At 40.4% G+C, this 24,930-nt stretch overlaps 1 protein-coding gene and 1 non-coding gene across 2 annotated transcripts; one reads left to right on the top strand and one right to left on the bottom strand.

Moving 5' to 3' along the window:
- Positions 1-2,246: 2,246 nt before the first annotated feature.
- Positions 2,247-2,353, bottom strand: LOC141603211 (small nucleolar RNA R71). Its single transcript, XR_012525102.1, has one exon. It is a non-coding gene; the product is annotated as a small nucleolar RNA R71 (small nucleolar RNA).
- Positions 2,354-16,306: 13,953 nt separating this feature from the next.
- Positions 16,307-22,331, top strand: LOC141599005 (ribosomal RNA-processing protein 8). Its single transcript, XM_074418862.1, has 9 exons — positions 16,307-16,555; positions 16,685-16,746; positions 18,346-18,397; positions 19,571-19,685; positions 20,315-20,409; positions 21,130-21,236; positions 21,318-21,432; positions 21,806-21,850; positions 21,982-22,331. The coding sequence occupies exons 1-9, from the start codon at positions 16,400-16,402 to the stop codon at positions 22,048-22,050; spliced, it is 816 nt and encodes a 271-aa protein (XP_074274963.1). The 5' UTR covers positions 16,307-16,399; the 3' UTR covers positions 22,051-22,331.
- Positions 22,332-24,930: the final 2,599 nt, after the last annotated feature.

A 24,930-nucleotide genomic window follows, 5' to 3' on the forward strand; every position in this document is an offset into this window, starting at 1 on the left:
AAGTGCATAATTTACATACTTTTACCCCTCATTTTAGCTCGGTTTCTATTGTTCGTCGTACTTTAATTAGTATATATTTGAGCTAATCTTGTGTTCTAGGTGTATTGTTGTGTTTGTTACGGTTTTGTAGGAATCTAAGCATTTAGAGGCTTTTTCCTACCATTTTATACACTAAGTTCACTAAGCTAAACAAGACCAAGTGTTGGACTAAGCATGGAGCATTGGATTGGGTTTTGCATGGAGAAATTGATGGATTGAAGTGAGAATTGCAAATGTTGCCAACAATCAAAGTCAAGGCCCAATGATCAAGTCCAAGTCAAGATGAAAAAGCTTAGGATTCTAACAAACTTAGGATGCTCATTTAGATGCTCAATGAAAGATTTATGAAGCATTAACCGGGCGCATTAAGGAGCATTTATCGCAAACATTGGATTCCTCAAGAAATTAAGTGAGGAATTAAGCGAATTAACCGAGAGACACACGACCCCGATCGGGGCCATGCAACCCCGATCGGGGCCATAGACATCTTCAATGTTTACGTTTTGCTTTCCTCTCCTATAAATAGGAGAGGTATTCCGAGGCTTTGGGCATCTCTTCTTCACGTCTCATTTTAGTTCTTCATAGCCTTAAGCAATATAATCTCTCAATAGCTTTCATATTAGTTTACAAATTAGTTAATCTTGTAGTTCTTAAACATTTGGTTATTATTACATTTCAAGCATTTGGTTCTACTTTGTTTCTTCCACACAAGTTATTTCTATTAAGGTATTTCTACCTCTATTTTGCATTTTACATTGTTATTTAGTTTATTATTAACCTCATTTCATTAGCATAATTTCCTCCACATGTTAAATCAATTAGTTTATATTAATCATACAATTATGTTTAGCATTTCTTATAATTTAGTTTGCAATTTACACCTTAACATGAGTAGCTAATTTCCTTAGTCTAAGGGTTAGGGGAGCCATGCAATAATCAAATATGTAACATGATAAAATAGTTAATAATAATATCGTTCATATTGCTTCTATCACATGCTTGTGCCTCAATGTTTAATCTTTGTTTAGGGCCCTATTCAATTGATTGAGTTTGTTTATTCGTTCTATAAGTCGAGAGGCACGGAATTGAATTAGACTAAGCATGTATAGTAGGACGACCTAGTCATGGACGAGAGTTTCTCTAGGACCGGTCTATGGTTGACACTAATATCGTAAGATGGGTATCTTTAAGCCTAAGCAATTGACAATGTTGTTAGTACCAAGTTTATCATGATAATATATTTACCCTTGCATGTGTGACCCGAACCCCTTAGACTCTCTTTTAATCATATAATTCACATCATAGTTTTATTAGTCAATCAAACAATCAAACCAAACCAAATCGTAATCGACCTTGATAAAAATCTACCCATAGCAATTCACGAAGTAATTCCCGTTTCCTTGTGTTCGACCCCTATTGCTACATTAACTTGTTGTCTAGGGAATTTATCTTTGCATAGGTACGCGATAAGCCTATCAAATTTTGGCGCCGTTGCCGGGGAGACGGTTTTATTGCTTTTTGAATTGTCGATTTTTATCTTGTTTTCTTTTGTCTTGGGGAACACTTGTTCCTTGAGACCGTTACTTATCATTTTCCTAGAAATTGTTGTCTTATGCCCAGGTCCTCTCGTAGTGGAGAATTGCTTTCACCGGATTCCGAGCCAGAGAAAACATTTAGGAGAAGACGACGTTTTTGGAAGGAAGTGAAAGAAGCCACTTCTCCCATACAAGTTGAAAGTGCTAGAAAGTCTTACTTAGACGATCTAGAGGTTCTTGAAGAGGAGGAGGTTTCTTGTTCATCAAATCCACCACCATCATCATCTACTACCAAAAAGATGGTGAAACTTTCCGATCATTCAAAGCCCACCGCGGCCATGCTTCCTAGGAATCACCACCACTCAAATCACCGCGCCGGAATTCGAGATCAAACCGGCTTTCATTAGCCTTGTGGAGAGAAAGCAATTTGGAGGAAGTCCTTTTGAGGATCCCAATTTGCATGTCCAAAACTTTTGTGACTATTGCTCCATGATCCAAGCAAACCAAGGCGTCACCCAAGCCCAAATAAGGGAAATACTTTTCCCTTTCTCATTGAAGGACAAGGCTAAGCTTTGGATCAATAGCCTTGACCGCACCACCTTGGGAATCACCAATTGGGAAACATTGGCTCTTGCTTTCTATCAAAAGTTTTTTCCACCGGAGAAAACTCAAACTTTGAGGAGTCAAATCACCGGATTCCGTCAACAAGCTCTTGAGAGCTTATATGAGGCTTGGGAGAGGTACAAAGAGCTTCAAAGGCAATGCCCACATCATGGGTTAGATGAATGGTTTCTTGCAATAACATTCTACAATGGATGTTGTGCCGAGTCCCGAAGGATTCTTGATTCCGCCAACAATGGGCGGTTTGATCAAATTGACACCGATCTTGCTCATTCCACGATCGAATCCATGGCAATCCATGATGCCCAATATGTCAATTCTCGAGTTGTGTCATCAAAAGGTAAAGAAGAATCCTCTAACAATTCTGTTTTGCTAGCTCAAATTGCCTTGCTCCAACAACAATTGGCGGAAAGAGATGCTAAAGATTCCATCCAACAACTCAATGTTGTATCTTCAACAAGCCAAATCATTGTTTGTGACGGTTGTGGAGGTGCGGGTCATTATGCCGCTCATTGCCGAGCCCCTATCGAAGAGGTAAATGCTTTTCAAGCTCTAAGACAAAGTTTATATCCACCGGGTACATTTTCCAACACTTATAACCCGAACACAAAATTTCACCCTAACTTGTCTTATAATAGCAACAATGTGCTTAACCCACAACCCCTACCACAACAAAATGCCTATGTTCCTCAACAACAAAAGTATATCCCTCCACCGGGTTATCAAAATCAACAAAGGCCCCCACAAAACAATTACCAACAAAATCCACCACAAAATGGCCAACAAAACAATCAAGGAGTTGGTAAGCTTGAGGGCATGATAATCCAAATGCAAAGGGAATTGTTGACTCAAATTCAAAAGAATGATCAAGCTCATAGTGCCGCGGTCAAGATGTTGGAACAACAAGTGGCTCAACTAGCCGCTTCTAATTCTCAAAGGAAGAATGGTCAATTACCTCCCCAAGGTGAGCAACCACATGAAACCGTTAATTCTATTTCCTTGAGAAGTGGTTCAAGCTATGATGGGCCATCCATGACTTTGGATGAAGAGGTGGTTGCCAAAAAGGCTAAGCTTGGGGGAAATGACAAAAAGAAGGCTAGTGAAGAGCCTATTGTTAAAGATCGTGTGCCATTTCCTCATCGATTGTTGATGCTAAAGAGGAAGAGCAAGCTAGATGCCAAAGATGTTGGGTCTTCTATGCCCAAAGAAAGTGATGAGGTCATTGTTGAAGAAGTCTCTCCTAATGCTAAGGAGAGTGATGTCGTTCCAACAAAGGTAAGTGTTCCTAAAGAGAATGAGAATGAGAAAGAGGATGCTCCTCCAAAGGAAATTGTTCAAATACCATTTCCCCATCGTCTAGCAAAGCACAAGGAGGAAGGTAAATTTGCTAAATTTTTGGAAGTTTGTAAGAATTTGCAAGTCACCATCCCATTTATGGAATTGCTTACCCAAGTCCCTTCTTATGCAAAATTTATGAAGGAAATCCTCTCAAAGAAGCGATCCTTCAATGAGGTTGAGACCATTGCTTTCACCGAAGAGTGTAGTGCACTCTTACAAAATATGTCTCCCCCGAAACTTAAGGACCCCGGTAGCTATTCTATTCCTTGCACTATAGGCAAATATACCATTGATAAGGCCCTTTGTGACCTAGGTGCTAGTGTAAGTGTCATGCCCTATTCCCTTTGTGAAAAACTTAACATGGGTGCTTTAAAATGCACAAGTATTACATTGCAAATGGCGGACCGTTCTTTAAAGCAACCTCTAGGTGTCTTAGAAGATGTTCCCGTCAAAGTTGGCAAGTTTTTCATACCCGTTGACTTCCTCATTCTTGATATGGCCGAGGACTCACAAACCCCAATTATATTGGGTAGGCCATTTTTACGCACCGCGGGTGCGTTAATTGATGTGAAAAATGGGAGGTTAACGTTGGAAGTGGGTGATGACCGGGTTTCCTTTAGCAAAAACAATACCATTAGAAGCCCAATGTTACAAGAGTCTTGTTATTTACTTAGCACTGTGGACCCTTCTTATGCCTCTACTACGCTTGGATCCTCACTAACGGATCCGTTGGAGGACGATATGGGTGTTGTTTTCCTTGTAGGTGATGATGCTAAGGGCACTATTGCTAAGAGTGCCAAAAAGAAGAAAGGGAAGTTTTATTTGAAGAATTTCAAATGGTTGAAGAATGCAAAAGGAGCTATGAAATGGAGCTTGGTTGGTGGCAAGCTCAATGACAAAACTTGAATCGATTAGCTTCTTACGTCGTGCGGGACGTTAAACTAGCGCTTCTTGGGAGGCAACCCAAGCTTTTTATTGCTTTTGTTTATTTTTGTTTTTAAATTTCTGCATTTTAATTGTTTTTCGTAGATTAGTAATAAAATACTCAACTTGACGATGTTTCTTTTGTGATTTCTAGGTGAAAATGAAGAAAGGAGGAATTGGAGTGCATTTGACACGCAACCCCATGCAAAAACCCCGTTCGGGGACGTGGTTTCCGAGAAACGAGAAGGAATTAAAACAAACGCGGGAAAAATCAAAAAAGCCAAAGAGGAGGTCAACCCCGATCGGGGTTGGGTGGCCCCGATCGGGGTCGTGGTTCTGTGATTTTCCGGCCTTCTTTTTATACGGGTAAACAAAAAGAGAATCGAATTCTTTCGATCATTTTCACACCCAATGGTATCCTCTCTTCCTTTCTCTTCCATTTTTCTAAAATTCTTCACCTTGATCACATAGAAGCATCTACATCCCCCCAAATTCATGCTAGCTTGGGGGAGATTGGCAAATCGAGTAAGTTCTTAATTGCTTTGCATTTTAGTTTAGATCTTGCATCCCATTAAACATAACCTCTAGTCCTTCCTGTTTTGTGCTTTGAACCATTTTTATGGTTTGATTGGGTGATTTGGATAGTTGGCACATTGAGGACAATGTGATGTTTAGCTTGGGGGAAGATATTGCATTTGCATATAGTGTAGTTTGCATGTAGTGTAGAAAATTTGAAAATTTTTGAGAGAAATTTTTGCTTTGTGCTTGCTTTTAGCCTACTTTCCTCTTTGCTTATCCTAATAATGGCTTATTGCTAATGATTTATTCTTTCATGTTGGGATATTAGCTACATGGGGATGTCTTGACATAGTAGGTGGGAGATGAAGAATGAACCGAATAAGCTTGATCTTGACTTGTGGCAAGCTACAAAATGGTAAGGTAGAGCCTCTTTTGACCGACGCATCCATATCCGGTCTCTCTTAGGTGAGTGTAGGTCTCCTTGTAATGTGTGTTACATCAAAACGCACAAGTATGGTTCTCATGTCATCTCTTGGTAAGCATGCATTCATTTGTTATAGCATTTTGGAGCCATTCACATGAATATAATTGCCTTATTGACCCCTTCACAAACAATTTTCCCTAGCTACATTATAACTTGCCTACCTTGTTGAGCTAGTAGCTTGATTGGTCTTGTTTGGGTGCTCAATTGGGATTTGGTTCAAAGTTTGAATATCATGTGAGCTTGGTCTTAATGCTCAAGAAAGGAAAAAAAGATAATGAAAAAGAAAGATGAATGATGAATTGAGAAAGATGAAAAAAGAAAAGATTGAAGAAAAAATGAAAAAAAAAAACATGAAAGTGAAATGAAAGAAAAGAAGTTTGCATTGAAATGAAAAAAAAGAGAAGAAGAAGAAGATGTGAGAAATTCTCAAGTATTATTCATACATTATGGAGAGTTTTCTTATGATTTGAATTGCAAAATTGGGTTGGAATTGGGATTGATCACCTTTTACAATTTGGTAGTTGCTAGCTTGACTTAGCTCCACAAACCATAATTCATATGTTCCTCCTTCTTACCCATGTTTATTGCCTTCTTCCTACCCATTTGGCTTCTTTATCATGCTTGCATTTGATTGTTTTGGCTTTCTAGTTTTGATTGATTACCATATTAGATTGCGGGCACATTATTATAAGTCGAGGATAGTTGAGTGTTTACTCACAAAAATTGTCCTTTCACATATAAATGAGTTTGAGTGTCCCGTGAGAGTCCATAAGTCAAAAGATCATGCAAGAGCTCAAAGGTTCGTTCAAAGTTTCCTATGCTACGCCGTCGTGTAAATCTCAACCATGCTTTGCTTTATTCCTTGCCCATGTTGTTTCGGGTTTTTAAATCATTATGCTTGGCTTGTTTGGATGTTGCATTTGGTGGGATATGGTTTCTTGCTTGAGGACAAGCAAGGGTTTAGCTTGGGGGAGTTTGATAAGTGCATAATTTACATACTTTTACCCCTCATTTTAGCTCGGTTTCTATTGTTCGTCGTACTTTAATTAGTATATATTTGAGCTAATCTTGTGTTCTAGGTGTATTGTTGTGTTTGTTACGGTTTTGTAGGAATCTAAGCATTTAGAGGCTTTTTCCTACCATTTTATACACTAAGTTCACTAAGCTAAACAAGACCAAGTGTTGGACTAAGCATGGAGCATTGGATTGGGTTTTGCATGGAGAAATTGATGGATTGAAGTGAGAATTGCAAATGTTGCCAACAATCAAAGTCAAGGCCCAATGATCAAGTCCAAGTCAAGATGAAAAAGCTTAGGATTCTAACAAACTTAGGATGCTCATTTAGATGCTCAATGAAAGATTTATGAAGCATTAACCGGGCGCATTAAGGAGCATTTATCGCAAACATTGGATTCCTCAAGAAATTAAGTGAGGAATTAAGCGAATTAACCGAGAGACACACGACCCCGATCGGGGCCATGCAACCCCGATCGGGGCCATAGACATCTTCAATGTTTACGTTTTGCTTTCCTCTCCTATAAATAGGAGAGGTATTCCGAGGCTTTGGGCATCTCTTCTTCACGTCTCATTTTAGTTCTTCATAGCCTTAAGCAATATAATCTCTCAATAGCTTTCATATTAGTTTACAAATTAGTTAATCTTGTAGTTCTTAAACATTTGGTTATTATTACATTTCAAGCATTTGGTTCTACTTTGTTTCTTCCACACAAGTTATTTCTATTAAGGTATTTCTACCTCTATTTTGCATTTTACATTGTTATTTAGTTTATTATTAACCTCATTTCATTAGCATAATTTCCTCCACATGTTAAATCAATTAGTTTATATTAATCATACAATTATGTTTAGCATTTCTTATAATTTAGTTTGCAATTTACACCTTAACATGAGTAGCTAATTTCCTTAGTCTAAGGGTTAGGGGAGCCATGCAATAATCAAATATGTAACATGATAAAATAGTTAATAATAATATCGTTCATATTGCTTCTATCACATGCTTGTGCCTCAATGTTTAATCTTTGTTTAGGGCCTTATTCAATTGATTGAGTTTGTTTATTCGTTCTATAAGTCGAGAGGCACGGAATTGAATTAGACTAAGCATGTATAGTAGGACGACCTAGTCATGGACGAGAGTTTCTCTAGGACCCGGCCTATAGTTGATACTAATATCGTAAGATGGGTATCTTTAAGCCTAAGCAATTGACAATGTTGTTAGTACCAAGTTTATCATGATAATATATTTACCCTTGCATGTGTGACCCGAACCCCTTAGACTCTCTTTTAATCATATAATTCACATCATAGTTTTATTAGTCAATCAAACAATCAAACCAAACCAAATCGTAATCGACCTTGATAAAAATCTACCCATAGCAATTCACGAAGTAATTCCCGTTTCCTTGTGTTCGACCCCTATTGCTACATTAACTTGTTGTCTAGGGAATTTATCTTTGCATAGGTACGCGATAAGCCTATCAAATAATAATGTCTTGAGTTGAACCCTTCTTGCTTCTATCTTTCCTCACGGCCTCTCCTGCAACACTGAACGAACTGAGGGCTTGGCTTTGGGCCAAGCGTACTCACTCCGACGCTCAAGTCAGTAAACTTAAAGGATTAAGTTGTGCTACTTGGCTAGGTATGTATTGTAGAGAGATAAAGAGGATATTACCAGATGAATAGTGTATTTAGGTTAAGTTGTGGGATCCTTTCCTCAATGAAGGTTGAGGAGTATTTATAGACTTTCACCTTTTGTCACGTAGTGGCCAAGTGGCCAAGTGGTTAGCAGGTGGAAAGACCGTTCTACCCTCGACCGATGGACCAATGGCCGGCCGGCCGAGGGTCTTGGATATGAGTACGCGGATATGTCTCCCGGCTGGCTAGGTGCCAGGCCGGGACCCAGGTGACAGGCCGATGGGTTGCATCGGCTAGACTGTCTGAGTCGTTGACTTTGCTGTGGATGTCTCTGACCTTGCTCAGTGTGTTGACTTGGTCAATGGTGCAGAATATGCCCCATCAATTTGCCCCCAGCGTAGTCTATGCCGTGGTATGGGCTCCGATGTATGCTGAGCATATATTCTGCACAAGTAATTTTCGTAAATTTTTCTGTATCGGCTTCTTCTTGTGCATCGGCGTGGCTCTTGTTAGGCCGTACCATATACCATATCCCCCCTCCACATGGATGCGTAAAGGGTATCCGATGTGGAAAAGAACATGTTTGGCCGAGACCAGGGCCGAGGGTCTTAGGTTGATTTTGATTGCCCCCGGCCGGTGCTTCCTAGCTTGGTTGATCAGGTGGCCGGCGGAGACTAGATACCTAGGAATTTGTTGAGGAAGACGAATAGTCGAAGAGATGTGAACGGGCGTGTTGAAGACGCTTGGTCACTGTTGCATTGATTGACGTTTAACTGTTGCGACGATTGACATTCCGTGGTTGCATGCTCGACACGTGTCTGCTCGTTGATTGGCTGTCGCTTCATGGGCTGTGCTCTGATTGGTCCTTCTTTATGGGCTTTTTCCCAATAAATAGGGCAGTTTTTCCGTGATTTTGGACGCTAATTTCATTTTCTCAAATTTTCTCCAAAATCTTCATCTTTCTAAACTCTCAAGGGCTTCCTTTTTCTTCCAATCTTCAGAGTCTTTGATCCGGCGAGTGTTTTTCTCTTTTAAGGTAAACAAACGAATTTTTCTTTTATCTTGCTAGTAATTTGTTGTGAACATGTCTTCTGCGATCCGGGACTAGCACTTCTGCGCGGGGGTTCCGTCGCGTCTTGACGAGGAGGGGATACTAGATGCCATCCCGCTAAGGTTTGGGGGCCCTAGGTCTCCTTCTCCCGTAGTTGGCCTGTCCATTCCGGAGGAAGGGGAGGATGAAGATGATGCTGATGATGATGGTGAGAGGGCTCCTGTTGATGGTGAGAGGACGACCATCCCGGATCATGGTGAGGCCTGCAGGACTGGCCTCGACCGTGTCTGGACAAACAAATTCGCAAGCAGTTCCGGAGGGACTCTTTTCGGAGATCATTTCTCCTTCGGTGAGGGGTATAAAATTGTTATCCCCCGAGGAGGGTCGTGGTGGTCTGTTGCCCTCCCTCGGGCCATATCGGCGTGTACATCAAGCATTTGGAGTATGGGCTCCGGTTTCCTTTGAACGAACACGTCGCGGCCATCATCAAAGCTATGAACCTTGCCGTGGCCCAACTGCATCCGTTGGCCATGAGGACGATAATCGGCTTTGTGTGGCTCTGCCTCTTTAAAGGAGAGGTCCCTACGGTCAACTTATTCCGCCGACTTCATAGTCTTCGGCCGTCAATCGCCCGAAAGGTGGGGTGGTACAGCGTGCAGACGGAGCCAGGATATGTCTCCGTAAAAAAGCTTACTTCTGCAAAGAGGCGGCAAGAGCGATGGGTGTATGTCCAAGTGCCGGAGGACTACCCATTGCCTCGGTCTTTCCAGAGTCCCGTTCACTTGCGGTGTGAGACCCGGGAAGAGTATGAGAAATATATCTCCCGGGGTAGCAAGGTCAAGATGGACGCTTCGTTGGTCCCTCTTACTGCGGATGAGAGGCGGGCAATGCAGCTGTTTGATGCTGAGAAGGGATGGTTGCCCCCAACTCAGATTATTCTTCAGGACGAGCTGCTATGCCGCGTCGGCCTCATACCGGCCCTCAGCCGTGGTGAGTGGGGTCGGTGTGAGGCCCACCTTTGCTTGTTATGTTCCTGTTTGGAGCTTTCTTACTTCCTTTATGTAACTCTTGTTTGATCCCTTGCAGATCGGTTTGGTCAGGATCTGTCTGAGAAAGACTTGGAGAGGCTGGGGCTTGATAAGGACGGGAAGGTTCTCATCCGTCATCCTACGGCTGAAGCGCGTGATCGCCGACTGTCCCCTAACGAACTCATGGACAAACAGACGAGGGCGTTGGATCAGGAGACGGCTCAAGCACGGGTTCTTGGCGGCGTCTTCAAGAGATCAAAGAAATCAGCGTCAGCCGGCGGCGGCGTCTGTGCCAGCTCCCTCTTCGACCCTCGTGGTTCGGAAGCTGTGGAGGTCGTCGAAATCGTTGACGGGTCGGTGACTGTTGCTAAGGGCTTTTCTCCGAAGAAGAGAAAAGATCATCCGTCTGCTTCCAACGCTGCCGGGGAGAAGACTGACTCAGCCGGCCCTCGAACCAAGAGGGTCCAGACTGGTACGGATCTAACTTGTGGTTTGGATTTAGCTGGTTCGTTGGACATCCCAGATGACCGGCTTTCTGATGTGTCAATGCATGGTGACATGGATGCTTTGTGTAAATTTTTTGTAGATCCTCCTTCGGCAGCCGCCGTTCTCACTGAACGGCAATTAGAGAAACAGCCTGAGAAGGTTGTTGAGAAGGCGGGTGACAGAAACATCGTCGTTGACTCCTCGGCTCAGAAAATTTCTCCCTCCGAGCTTGTGGCAGAGGGTGTGAAATGTTATAAGAGGATGGCCAAGTGGACCCAACAAGCCGGCTCCTATATCTTGGAGCAGGAGAAAACCATGGGCCAAGTCGCGCCGCTGATCGCAGCTTAAGCTCAATCTCTCTGCCCGCAAAGGGGAAGCCGCGAAGGCTAAACGGGATCTCTTTTGCTGCCAGCCGGCGTGTGGGAGATTGAGAAGTCGCTAGGGGCCGAGAGGGCCAAGGTGGAGGAAGTCGATGCCGCCACCTTTGCCAGGATGATGGGAGAGCGGGACAAGTACAAGGATGCTTATGGCGACGCCGTGGTCGCCAAGGGAGAAAAGTGGAAGGATATGTTCCACAACCAGGCCGAGGCGCTCGGGGTGGACGCGCAGGTCGCCCTTGATCAAAAGGAGAAGGATATCGAAATGCTTCAAGATGTTCTTCTCCCTAAAAATGCGCCCATTCGGACCGGGCCGAGGAGGCGGCGGGGAGGCAATAAGAAGACTCGTCCCCGAGGGCTCTTTCCTGTGGGATAAATTTGAACAGCTTTTGGACGAGATGGCTGATGCTGAGGAGTCAGCGGCTGCGGAGAAGGCGGAGGCAGAGAAGGCGGCTCAGATAGCTGAGGCCAAGGCGGCCCATGATGCGAAGGTGAAGGAGGGTGAGAGGCTGAAGTTGCCTGAAGATGTTCACCTTCCTCAAAGCCGGCCACCGAAGATTGCTACTGCGACGGAGGGGGCGAACAGGCATAGGGAGACGGGCGGTCGTCACCAGACTCACCCGGCGTCTCGGATAGCTTTAGCTGTTCGGGGGCCAATTATTGAGCCTTGTCTCCCTGCCATCCTTTTGGCGCTTCAAATCCCAAGTCTGTAACCTTTTGTTTTTTTGTTTCCTCGCTTTTTGTAAAGCTCTGGTAGGTAGAGTTTAGGCTATCCTTATGGGGACGGCCGTCGTTTGTACTCTCCTTGCAATCATTTTTAATAAATTTATCTTATCGGCCTTTGGCTTGGCCGGGGCTTTGATCACGATTCCTCGTTTGTCTCTTTGCGTTATTAATTGAGTGCCTTCGTTTTTACACTCGGCATGACCGAGGCAGCTTGAATGCATGTCTCAACTGTGTCTAACGTCTTTAGCGTTCGTAACTGTAGGCATATTGACCGCCGGATTGACGTCTCAATTGCGCAGAGTATACGCTTCTTTTTTAGCGTATCGACCGGCGTGTTCCCCGTCGCTCTCGGCTTTGACCGAGGTAATCGGGGTTGCGGCTTCGATAACGATTCTTCTCTTTGAGTTCCTGCCTGGTGGCAATTTGTGGAGGGGACAAACACTTTGACGGGAAACTTGGGCGACTTATTTGTTCATGATCGTGCGTTGGGGTGTCCACAATGGGTTTGGACACCTCCGCCGCTATACAAAGTATTTTCTCAAGTTATCGGTGTTCCAATGGCTCATCAAAGGTACGCCTCTCATGTCTGTCAGCCGGTATGTACCCGGCCTCATCTCTTCGACCACTTTGTAGGGACCCTCCCAGTTGGCCGTCAGTTTCCCATGAATATTTCCTTTGTTGGTGGCAGCTGACTTCCTTAGGACTAGGTCTCCCACTTTTAAGTCCCTTTTGTGGACCCTGCGGTTGTAGGCTCTCTTCATCCGGTTTTGGTGTACGGCCAAGTTGAGGCGTGCGGTATTTCGGCTTTCTTCGACCAGGTCCAGGGAGGCTCTCAGGCCTTCCTCGTTCTCAACCGGGTTGAAGGTGGCCGTTCTGAATGTTGGCACCGCGGCTTCAATTGGTAGGGCGCCGGGAACCGTAGACTAGGTGGAAGGGGGTGTACCCCGTTGCTTCTTTCTCCGTGGTCCGGAGGGACCACAGGACGTCGGGTAGTTCATCGGCCCACCTTCCCTTAAGGTCTTCAACCGTCTTCTTCAAACCGTTGAGGATTGTTTTGTTGGCTGCCTCCGCCTGCCCGTTGCTCTGTGGGTGGCAGACGGAGGAGTACGCAAACTTGATGCCAAGCTCTTCCCACAGACGGCGCCAATTGGTACCAAGCCGTCTAATAAAACCATAAAACCAGCTTGTCACATAGCTATAGCATGAGCAATCCTAATAATATTACATTGAACAGTAGCTAAGAGAAAAATAAACCATAAATCTAATAAAACTAAAACCGTCTCATGACAAAAGAGACGCCTAGTGACAAGCTGGTAAGATGATGTAGAAAGGCCACGAGCCGCTTCGTCCACAACATCAGCAATACTAACAACTTCCATAAGCCAACGAGACGAGCCAGGTGCACTTACGCCACAAGAGCGTAGAAAGAAAGGAGGAAGAATGAGCTGAACAAGCTTGTCTTCAGTGGAGAAGAATCTCCTACACCGTGGCGATCGGTCCCAACAGTCCAAAGACCAACAACTCAAGAAAGGAAGTAAGGTGATAAGAAAGGCAAGAAAGCTCCCCCTGACCAACCGTCCATCAATTACTACCAACGACGCCTTTGACAGGCCATTATTCCATATAGCATAACTAATCCTATCAGATAGTCTCCCATAAAGGGAGGTTATTTGGAGAAACATGACCAAAATAAAGCACAACGATGACATTAGAAATGTTAAATACCACCTCATCCAAACCACCCACCACCAAAGATCAACCCATACCCACACAATCCAACCGACACAACCACACAAAAAACACACAATAACCAACTAGTCTCCAAGAGGACCGGGATCAGCACTCCGAAACAAAGACATAAACAAACCAACAAAACCTCCAGCTCCACCCTCAACCAAAATACGGACCGAGCCACCATCAAAAAACCCGGACAGACCATCGGTGCCAAAAAGTGGCCAACAAGACAGACCCAACAACACCAAACAAACTAACAAATGACACCCATTTCACCAAGCGAATCCTCCCAGGACCACTGCCTTGCATGCAAAAGTCAACCTACCCTGACATAAGACACACACAGGACAAAGAACTGAAAGATGGGGGAAATGGGGGGGATCACCAATCGGTCCCAAACCGACCCAAAGAGCAAGGTCAAAGACACAAAACAAGGGCTAAAGACCGATAGATGGGGGAAAGGGGGGATCACTTATCGGTCCCTAACCAACCCGAAGAGCTATGCTCATGGACACCACCAGCACAACACAGACCAAACACTAGACCGATAAAAACTTGAGACAAAAGGGGATCACCCCTGGGTTGCATGCAAGGTCATCTGTGACAGGACGAGGAAACGAAGGGACAGGGACCCAAGGTTGCAGCGACAAACACCGAACAAACCGATTAACAGAGGGAAACCAACCAGAAAAGAACACCTTAGAGACCAATGACGACATAGGGATCGACGACAACGACGGCAGAAAACAAGGACCAATGAGCAGGAAGAAGGAGGGAGGCCGGAAAATCACGCCGATCGGAACAACGAGTCGGAAAAAACAGATCCCAAGAAAATGGACAAAAATTGATTAAAAGTGTGTTAATTTATACGGAAGTGAGGGTCGCCGGAGATGGGCTAAGAAAGTCACATCTCCGGCGAAAGGATTGAAGGAGAGGGAGAGTAGATGGGTGGGTGGCAGCGGAAGTGGGGCAAAGTTTAGGTGTTTTTGGGGAGGATTTTCAGAGAGAGAATTTAGAGAGAGGAGTTAGAGAGAGAATCGTATTTTTAAAGCTTTGAACTAAAAATAAATTACATTTGCTTTATACACGTGTATCAATGCTCATTTTTTTTATTCATATACTTCCCCTGTTCTTAAATAATTGACGTTTTCAATTTACGAGGTGAGTCTTTGAATTCAATTTATACAAAAATATACTGGTCGAAAAATTATACTCCCTCCTATCCACCCTTTTTTTCCCCTTTGAAGTGGGCACGGAGATTAAGGGTGGGGAGTATAAATGTATAATATTGGTAAAAATATGAGTGGGTTTGGTAATTGGAGAGAGGTATGAATAATTATGATTAAATATTAATAAAGGAGATGGGTGGGGTTTGTTTATTGGAGAGAGGTAGAGATAATTAGAATTAAATATTAATAAAGTATATAGTGGGGTTTGATGAGTGGAAAGAGGTAAGAGTATAATATTAATAAAAACTTTCTCAAAAAGGAAAGGGGAAGAAAACCTGAATAATCCGTTTTAGGAAATAGGGAAGAAAAGAGTGGATAGGAGGGAGTAAAAATTACACCATAAAATTCCTTACGAATAGAGCTTTAATATGAGTATACATTTCAATATATTTTGAGAGAAGTGAGTATCTCGAAAAGTGAGAATGACAATTAAAAAAAACAGAGAGAGTATTTAGTTACATATTAATAAAAATTATAAAAATATGATATTCAGAATGGTCTCGATAAAGCATTTAAACAAGATCTCACATAATTATCTTTTATTTATGTACATAATTATCTTTTATTTATGTTATACTCCCTCCAATTCGCTATAATGTTCCCTCTTTCCCGAAACGGATTATTCAAGTAATGTTCCCCTTTCCTTTTTTGGTAATTTTTTCTCTTATTTTATTCATTTCTCTCTCCTATAATCAAACCCCACACAACTCTTTTACTCCTATTTTATTATTTTTCTTAATGTTTTGGCCCCACAACTCCTTATTTAACTCCTATTAATTCATCTCTCTCTTCTAACACCAACCCCACATTTGTCCTTTATTATTTTATAATCATCTTCTTTTTTAAGTATTGTGCCATATTGATATGGGAACATTATGATGAATTGGAGGGAGTATATATTAGAAGTTGTATCGAAAATTATTCACAGTATATATTGCACAAAAAGCAAATTGAATAAAATGGAAAAAGTACGATTTAGTTGATCGAATAGTTGAATCCATTTTTGAAATAATGGTCAAAAATAAAATATTTGTCGTTTTGGGTCGGTTTTGAAAATATTTGTCAAAATGGTGTCCACGTAGGCTCGGGATTTCTGGACCTAAAACACGCCACTACAAATGGCGTGTTTATAATGAGTAGGGAAAGAAACTTCATTAAAAAATGGACTAAAACAAACACGCCATTGGGAATGGCGGGTTTCGGAGGGGAAACATGCCATCCCCTATGGCGTGTCTTGGGGATTTTTTTTTTTTTTTTTTATTTTTTTTTTTTATTTTTAAGTTTAGTCAGTTGAGTAAAAAAATTGTTGTAAAGACACGCCACTACTAATGGCGTGTTTCCTTCACAAAACACGCCATTAGTAGTGGCGTGTTTCAGGTCTAGAAATCCCGAGCCTACGTGGACACCATTTTGACAAATATTTTCAAAACCGACCCAAAACGACAAATATTTTATTTTTGACCATTATTTCAAAAATGGACTCGAATTACAATTATAAACATTTAACGGTTTAGTTTAGGTTCGGTTCTCTCTTAATAACTAACCCTAAAATCCAAACCACTTGGTTTGTTCTCAAATTTTCTGGGCGTGTGATTCACAAGGTGAGACACTCCCTTCTCCAAAACTAAGAACGAAAGCTTAAGAGCTTGAGAATCAATGGCGTCAGAAGGTCAAACCAAGAAACGTAAGAGAAGAGGAGGTCAACGTAAACAAAACAAACCCAACAACAATAACAATGACAAGCAATTCACTTCTTCATCTTCTTCTTCGAAACCCTCAAAATCTTCAAAACCCTCGTCTTTCCTTGACAAGGTACATTCTACATTCTTTTATCCTAATTAATTTGATTTTAATAATCAAATTAGGGTTCAATTTTGTATTTTTTCCATCGTATTGTATTGTTTTATAGTTTAATTCTGTGGGTTTTGGTTGTTTTGGTAGATGAAAGCCAGATTATCAGGAGGGCATTTCAGGATGCTTAATGAAAAGCTCTATACTTGCACGTAATTTTCTTGTCTTTTTATTCTTGCATTATGTATTTCTGAACATTCTTGTGTATGATTGTAATTCCTTGGTGAACAAATTGGTGAAAGTTAGAATCTTGTAATCAAATTAGCTTAATTAGGGTTTCCATATGCCTTTGATTTGATTTTCAGTGGAAAATTGAGAAAAAAAAAGGCATCACTATTGAAGAGAAATCAGTGATTCTTTAGTAGTTGCTTCTTTGGGAAAATTTTGTCGAAAAGGGTCAGCTATTTTCTCTGTAGCAAGTGTTGTGTGTTGCAGCGGGCTGTAGGCAGCTCCAGAAGCATGTATTTATGCTTTTGACTTAGCATCGCTGATGAAGCGTCTGGCATTCCGTCTATTCCTGGTACTTGACTAGTCTAATTAGAATTTCTGAAACGCCCAATGATCCCATATTGTCCATTTCTTATGTTTGTGTTATATATGTCATACATAATTCTTGAGCGCTGCGCTAATTAGAGTTGTATTCTTTGAATTAATCCTATGAGTTTGGTTTGGTAGTTCAGTAATCAGTACTCTTTAAGTTTGCTAGAAATTGGTAGTTAGGAAGATTTTTTGGTGGCTGAGAACATTGGGCCTTCACTAGACTTCAAACAGTTTACCTTTTTTGTTCTTGGAGAATATGGAGATGTGTGTAGTATACGGTCTCCCCCGCCTACCCAATTCCCAAAAAGTACAGTGTAGGTGATTGAAAACAAGGTTGCCTAACTGGTTTGAATACTTCTCATCTGATATGTATCCATATGCGATGCACAATTATAGAGTGTCTCTCACATAGATGTTAAGTAAGCGTGTGGTTAAATATGCTGGAACCAATTCGAGATTTGATGGAGTTTAGTGAATCAGGTATCCCATGTTGAAGGTTAAAGATCGGAGACAGTTTCCTTCTGAAAGTTTGAGATTGAACATGCCAAGGGCGTAAATTGTTTTGAGTGTAATAAAGGTTGAGTTTTTGGTTTATTAGAGGGAAATATTGCCATTAGATTAATTTGGCAATTTACAATGTTGAATATGCTTTAGGTGAAACATATTGTGAAAGAGTATATTGAGATAGAATCATAGAATCTACTGTTTGGATTCGCCATTTGCCAAACTAGCCCCATATTTGCAGGAAAGCCTTGACTTTAGTGCTATGCAATGAAAGTATGTTACAGTTTAAATTTGATTACTGTGGTGACGATAAGTTAGCTGACTTTGAGAGGGTTCTTTTCTCCAAAGATATTTGTGAAGTTAAGCAAAGAACTTACATCCCAGTGGTGCTTATTATGATTTCAGGGACAAATCTTATGATAGATTGGAATCTGTCATACTTTTGTTGCATGTCGTGTGTGTCTAACACATAAACGCTTTGAAACAACACAGCTTTAGTCCAAATGCATGAAACCTTTGTTAACAAATACGTTATTAGCACCACCTCTATTTGGCTCACATGTAAGAGTTGGACTGCAGCATTAAAGCAGTCTAAACTCTAAATCTCAACTAAAAATGTTAAAAACCCACCAATCCTCATATCAAGCGTAGGAATTATTCTGCTTTATCCTTCCAAACCATATATTCTGATGATATTTGTCTTGCAGTGGGAACGAAGCATTGAATTATTTCAAAGAGAATCCTTCCTTATTTGATAAGGTAACTTCTGTGTAAACACTTCTACTATTAGTGTGAAATACTTTGTAGAGTTTTGAACCTATTGTTGACTTGTTCAACTTTCAGAAGCATTTATGAATCCTTCCTTATGAATCAAAATGGCTCACTAAAGTGGTTGCGCTTCTTTCTTTTGTGAAGTAGCGGTCCTTCGATGCAGTTCTCGACGCAATTTTCATCTTGGGTCATTCGGAAACAGCCTCTTTGTGTTGCTAGCACAAGGGTAAGGCTGCGTACATCCGACCCCCCCTTACCCCGCAGTTTGCGGGAGCCATTGAGGCACTGGGGTAATGTTGTTGTTGTGTCTGTTGAGCAACTGTCATATTCCTCTTCTTTTTTCACAAGCGCGTTTCTCTTCTAATGAGTCCACACAGCTTATAAACCCTTGCGCAGATGTCTGTTATGCTAGATTATGTTCTATGGTCGTTATTAGAAAAGGTAGTGTCTAGTTCGGCAAATAGATGTATTTATCCTTTGCTATTGAAGCTCAGGGATGCTTTTTCTGAATTAATGATACTGGGGCAAGTATCTGGTTTGGAAGTCCATAAATTTTTAGTTGCTTTGTTAATATCTATTTATTGGTTTTATATTTTCTAAAAGCATACCTCTGACAAATAATCATATGGCTTGCCTATTTATGCTACAAATTCATCACTTGCTTTTTGTTTGATATTGTGGTTGTTTGTTAGAATCATGTTTTGGACTTTAGGCTAAATACGTGTATATTAGGTATCCTTCTAAGAAGTTTTCTTATAGTAAAGATAGGCTGGAAATTATAGTGATTCTGTCCTGAGAAAAGCAGGACATGGCGCTACACGCCTAAAGTTTCCATCTTTTTCCATCTCGAATTGTTATGTCTATTGACATTTGAAAGGTTGTCTTTATGATTAATGTGTTTACAAATTGCATTAAAGAAAAATCAAAGTTGATGTTCTTCACTAGGCTTGCTTTGTGCTGGCGGACTGTGACATATCATCTTCTGCTTTAATCAACTGTTTCATTTTTTTGAGTTATATGATTGTGTATATGTTGGACCAAATATTTTTTTGAGCTGTTTGTTGCCCAACACAATTGATATGAAGTAGCTTGCAAAAAGCCAAAAACAATGTGGTTGATGGATACACCTGAGTTATGACATCGTCTTCACTTACATGCCAGTATCATGCAGGGTATCAAGAGCAGATGTCCCATTGGCCTGAGCTACCAGTCAACATTATTATGAAATGGTTGAAAGATCGTGACTCTTCTCTTGTTGTGGCCGATTTCGGTTGTGGTGAGACTTCTTCTGCATATTTTAAATTATGTAAACGTCTATGGCTCTTCAGGTTTCAAGTACGGAGTAATAATATGTGAGAGTAATTATGGAATTATTTTCAAATTGAGGATGAATAGAGAGGATTAGCTTATAGAGTTCTTCCTTTAGAATTTGCTTCTAATACCACCTTGGTAGGTGGTAAATTGGTAATGAGTGATGATGGGAATATATGAAGAAAAATGAAAGAAAAACCACGCTCATTCTTTACCCTTTATCCCCATTGGGACATGTCCCGCCTTTGAACAAATGGGGTAATCCAAAAGGATCGGAGGGAGTACTTGTTAGTTGTTAGTTGTTTGAACTTTTAATTATGCTGGAGTTAGCGAAAGAACTACCGATGCCAAATACGAAAAACTAAATATAAAAAACAAACAGCTTAGCAACCCGAAACATTTAAAAGTAGAAATAAAAATTCAAGGAAATATATTAATACTGAAAAATAAAAACCCAACAACCTAAGCATGTAAACCAAGGGACTCGAACAATGGAGCTCTTGCATAAACTCACTCACCGACTCTTACCACGACACCAACAGTTGAATACTGATGCTTCTCTTTTCTATGTGCTTCTTATGCTTTGTGTTTCAGGCGATGCCCGCTTGGCAAAGAATGTGAAGAACAAAGTCTATTCTATCGATCTTGTTTCTAGTGATCCTTCAGTAATCGCATGTGATATGGCTAAAGTATGTTCCCCTGGATTCTCCAGTGTTCTTATGATGTTCTGATCCTATATTACTTCCTCCATTTTAGTGGCCCTATTTGTCTTTCCTTTGTGGGGAGAAAAAAAAGTCAAATTATGGCTTGATATAGGGACTCATGTTGCATATTTTTTCTTTCTTGACCCCTTCAACACTCATTTCAATGTTTCGTATGTTTCTCTTTCAAATTTGGAAAGAAAATCTTCTTCTCCGTTCCCCAATCCCTCTCCTTCCTGCCTCTTTTTGTATTAGTGAATGTAATCAGCAGATCTACACAATATCTCATACAAGACGATGATTTACCATTAGACCAACACATATTATGAGGTTTAATTTTCTAGTAGGTTATAGGGTCATAGGTCGGGATTGTAATTGAATTGGTTGACCTCACATTTTGTAATAAGAGACCGTCTCACAAAGAGATTAATTGTTAACTCTAAACCATTGAGGAGTCCTAATTGTTTTTATTTTTTCCATTCATAAAATGTGCTTATATATACATGCATTTAACACGGTTCTATAGTTAATGTAAATCATTAGGTCCAAGCCATAGGGGTGTCCAAACTGTTGGCTTATTTTACCGACTAAAATGTTCCAAATATTTATACTCTCAGTCTCAAAGTTCCGAACTGTCTTGTAAATGAATTTCGGCTCTTGTTGAGATGTCTAAGTTGCTAACACTTAAAAAACTATTTTTTCTTGCAGACACCCCTGGATTCTTTATCCGTAGACGTTGCTGTGTTTTGCCTTTCTCTAATGGGAACCGATTTCCCTAGTTATATATTGGAAGCTCATCGGGTTCTTAAGCCAAGGTAATTTATCTTATATTGAAGTTCATCAGCTTCTTTTAGGTTGAAATGTACGTTTTGATCAAAAGCCTGCTTTTTTAACAGTGGCTGGCTTTTGATAGCTGAAGTAAAGAGTAGATTTGATCCAAACACAGGAGGAGCAGATCCCAACAAATTTGCCAAGGCTATCTGTGAACTCGGATTTACAACAAGTGCCAAGGTAATTTTTTTTTTCAGTGGTTTAAATACAGAAGAGGCAAAGAAATCGTCTGTTTGCAACTTCACATCTTCATCCCGTGTCTAGATATGGCAAACTGACCCAATGTAAATGACCGAACCTGACGTTACTGCACAGGTTATGACTTGTAATCTAACTTTACCGAATACTTCATGGCCTTAAATTGACTCTTGCCCATCAGTGATTCGATAATAGCCATCCAAAATGTACCCGTCCCGGAAATGACTGGTATTATCCAAACCCCAATGGACCAGCCCGATGTACTTGTTTGCCAGGTCGGCCGATGCCCATATCAGTAGAAATGTTGCTCATTGGATGTTTACTAGGCTTCATAATTCGACCTCTAAATTTGCAGGATTTCTCAAATAAAATGTTTATCATGCTGTACTTCAAGAAAAAGGTTTGAACGACTCTTACCATCTTCCTTTCTATCGTATTCATAATTTTACCTTCTCTTTAAAGTCTCATTTTCTTCAGCGTTTGTGAGTTTTGATCTTTGTTTTCTTGTTTTTCCATTGTCTGTGTAATCAGGAGACACTTGCAAAGTCAAAGGAGATTGAGTGGCCCGAGTTGAAGCCCTGTCTCTATAAACGTCGATGACTGTTTTGAGAACGCGGTTTGCTAATTTTACTAGCTTGAAGACTAGTGTTTTTTTTGTAGTGATACCTGCTTCCGGAAGTCATATGCCTCGTTCACGCTAGGACATGCGCCCTATAGGCGGGAGCGGGATTGAGCATTCCGACCTCAATTCCATGTTTGTTGTTCCTGTTCAACTTTAGTAGTTCATCAATGTTAAAACTTTTACTATTAATTTATCCGAGTTTGTGTACACATGTAAAATTTGTTATATTTATTAACGTAATTTATTTTTGCAGTATAAATTTTACTCATTTTAGTACATTTTGCCTATAACTTTCCATTTGCATATCCCTACCTAAAAAAATTTAAAACCCAAGTCTCTTTATCGTTAACCTTGCATCAAAGTTGTAAAAAACAAATTTCTTCAATTAGCAGTGATTATGCGAGTATAGAATAGATATTTAATGTGTTTATTCATAATTATGAATCAAATTAGTGTTTTTCATTCATTTTTTTTTTAATTTAGGGTTTATGTTTATTAAAAACTATTGTTCTATAGTCATTGGTTGTTCGCTGGGGTAGGACGACGGCATTGGTGGCAGACGGCAGAGGAAGAATGGTGGTGAAGTGTCACTGGTGAGGTGGCAGGGGTACATGTGGAGGACAGTGGAGGGTGAGTGAGAGGGTCATTATATGGTTGTATGGAGGGAGCCATCGAATTGGTTTGACTATGGCGGCTTTGCATAGTGGCCGGCCAGCAGAGAACCGACGGTGAGGCTGGTGGGTGGATTTGGTGGTTTATTGCATATTGGTGTACTGGAACAACGTTTTTTATGGTTTGTTTTCCCCTTTTTTTCTCCTTTTCTTTTTGACGTAGTACATGAGACTATGAGAGCGAGAAATGGGAGGGGCAGAATGGTCAGAAGTATAATGTAATGAGTAAAATATACTCCGTATAAAAAAATCCCTATTATGTGAGAGGTCTCTTAATAACGTTATTGAGAGACCGTCTCTCCAGAGTTTTTGTGATTCACCAATTGTTTCGTGTTATTTCAAGTCTGATTTGTATTTTGGGTTGGTTATGCTCAAGTCCTACGGTTCTCTCAACTCAACTCTTTTGCTTATTTTTCTAGAATTTGTAATAAAGTCGCTCATATGATAGCTAAGCGTGCTATTAAAATGTAGATCTTGTTAACCCGATTGTTAAAAAAAAAAAAAGTTTAGGCAAGATAATTCATTTTTTTAATTTTTTTTTTTAGTAATCTGTTATGTGGTGATTCCGGCCATATTTGGTTTAAGTCATTTTGAATATGGGTCGCTATTTGTTAGGATCATTTTCGACTTGTTCTCGGTTGAATTTTGTCGGTTTTGTTTTAATCGGAGGTACTCTAATGCTGTATGAATTCAAACTAAGTCCATTACCCTCAAACACGACTGATACAATGAATGTTTGATTTTGACATAATTTGACGTAAACAAGTGCTATGATGTGAAATAAGAGAGAATATTCTTACGCAAAAGAAAAAGCCTTGTATTTTTTAGCTGTTTTTTTACGAATAAAATATATTTGCATGCAAAAGAAAAGGCCTTGGATTTTTTTCAAATTGTTTAAATTGAATATTTCAAACAAACAAACAAAAAAAGGGAAATACAGACTTGATATAATTAACAAATGTACAAAATAATTATGTCCGACACAAGAAAAGACAAGTTTGATGAAAATATCTTAATTTAGTAATTAAAGCAAAAATAAAGTTTTAGGGTGTGTTTGGATTGAGTGATTTGGAGGGAAAAGAAAGGGAGGGAGAGTAGGGGATTGAAAATCCTTTGTTTGGATAGCAAATAAGGGGTGGAGGGAAATGGAGGGGGAGAGATTTGGAGGGTTCCATTTTCTCTCCTCCAAGGCAAATCATAATTTCTCTACAATAGGCCAAGATTTGGAAAGAAATTGTAGCCAAACACCTACATTTCATTTGCCCTCCCCTTCCCTTACCTCCCTTTCTCTTCCCTCCTTCCCCCTCCCCTTCCTTTCCCTCTACTTTTGCTATCCAAACACACCCTTAGGGGTCGTTTGGTTGCCACTTAAAAAACATAGGCATTGGAAAATCCCATGATTTTGAAAAACATGGGTTGTTTGGTTGCCATAAATTTTACAAAATGTAGGAATTAGAACTTCCCAGGAACTCCCGGCCCTTGGTCATTGCAAGTTCCTGTGGAATTTAATTCCTACATGAGCAACCAAACACTTTTCCGAAATTCACCTGAATTGGATGACGGAACTTAATTCCCATGAATTGCATTTTCCTAGGAAAATTAAGTTCCTTGATCAACCAAACAACTAGATTCGTGTCTCCCATTTCTTTTAATTTGTATGGAGTTTATTAATGGAACATGAAAATTCACTTGCATAAACAAACTTTATTAGCTAATGTTATTTGCATGTTCTCGACTTCTCGTCTCTTAGGGTAACCAAGTGTCCTAGTGTAATGGTTACGAAGCAGGTATATTGGACAATTGGTCTCGGTTTTGAAAACCCCATCCTCGATATTGTATGTACTGCCCTTTTGGCTTTTTAACACCCAAAAAAAAATCATAACTTAGAAGAACTCGGTTTTTAGAGCTAGTTTAAGTGCATATTGAAATTAAAATCAAACAAGTTGGTTACACCAAACGGAATAATGTAGAGACTTTTCTGAACTTAATTTTTGTGAGTGTTCTCGATTTCTGGTCTGCTAATTTTAGGCATCCTTTTGAAGGAAAAAAACACGCATTGAAAATAATGAAATGAATTTTTTTTTTTAATGAAACTTTATTTCCTTATAAGTATCATTTAAAGTGTTAAGAAACTCAATTTCATCTTATTATGGAATGATTACTCTTACGAATTCTTATCATGGTCAT

The sequence above is a fragment of the Silene latifolia genome, chromosome 9 (genome assembly GCF_048544455.1).
Source record: "Silene latifolia isolate original U9 population chromosome 9, ASM4854445v1, whole genome shotgun sequence".
In the NCBI taxonomy this organism is placed as follows: Eukaryota; Viridiplantae; Streptophyta; class Magnoliopsida; order Caryophyllales; family Caryophyllaceae; genus Silene; species Silene latifolia.

What these genes read in the sequence shown, in the direction of transcription:
- LOC141599005 (XM_074418862.1), top strand. Translation starts at nt 16,400, where the DNA reads ATGGCGTCAGAAGGTCAAACCAAGAAACGTAAGAGAAGAGGAGGTCAA. An exon ending in ATCCTTCCTTATTTGATAAG is followed by an intron (nt 18,398 to 19,570) that starts GTAACTTCTGTG and finishes CTTACATGCCAG; the next exon opens with TATCATGCAGGGTATCAAGA. An exon ending in GATTTACAACAAGTGCCAAG is followed by an intron (nt 21,433 to 21,805) that starts GTAATTTTTTTT and finishes CTAAATTTGCAG; the next exon opens with GATTTCTCAAATAAAATGTT.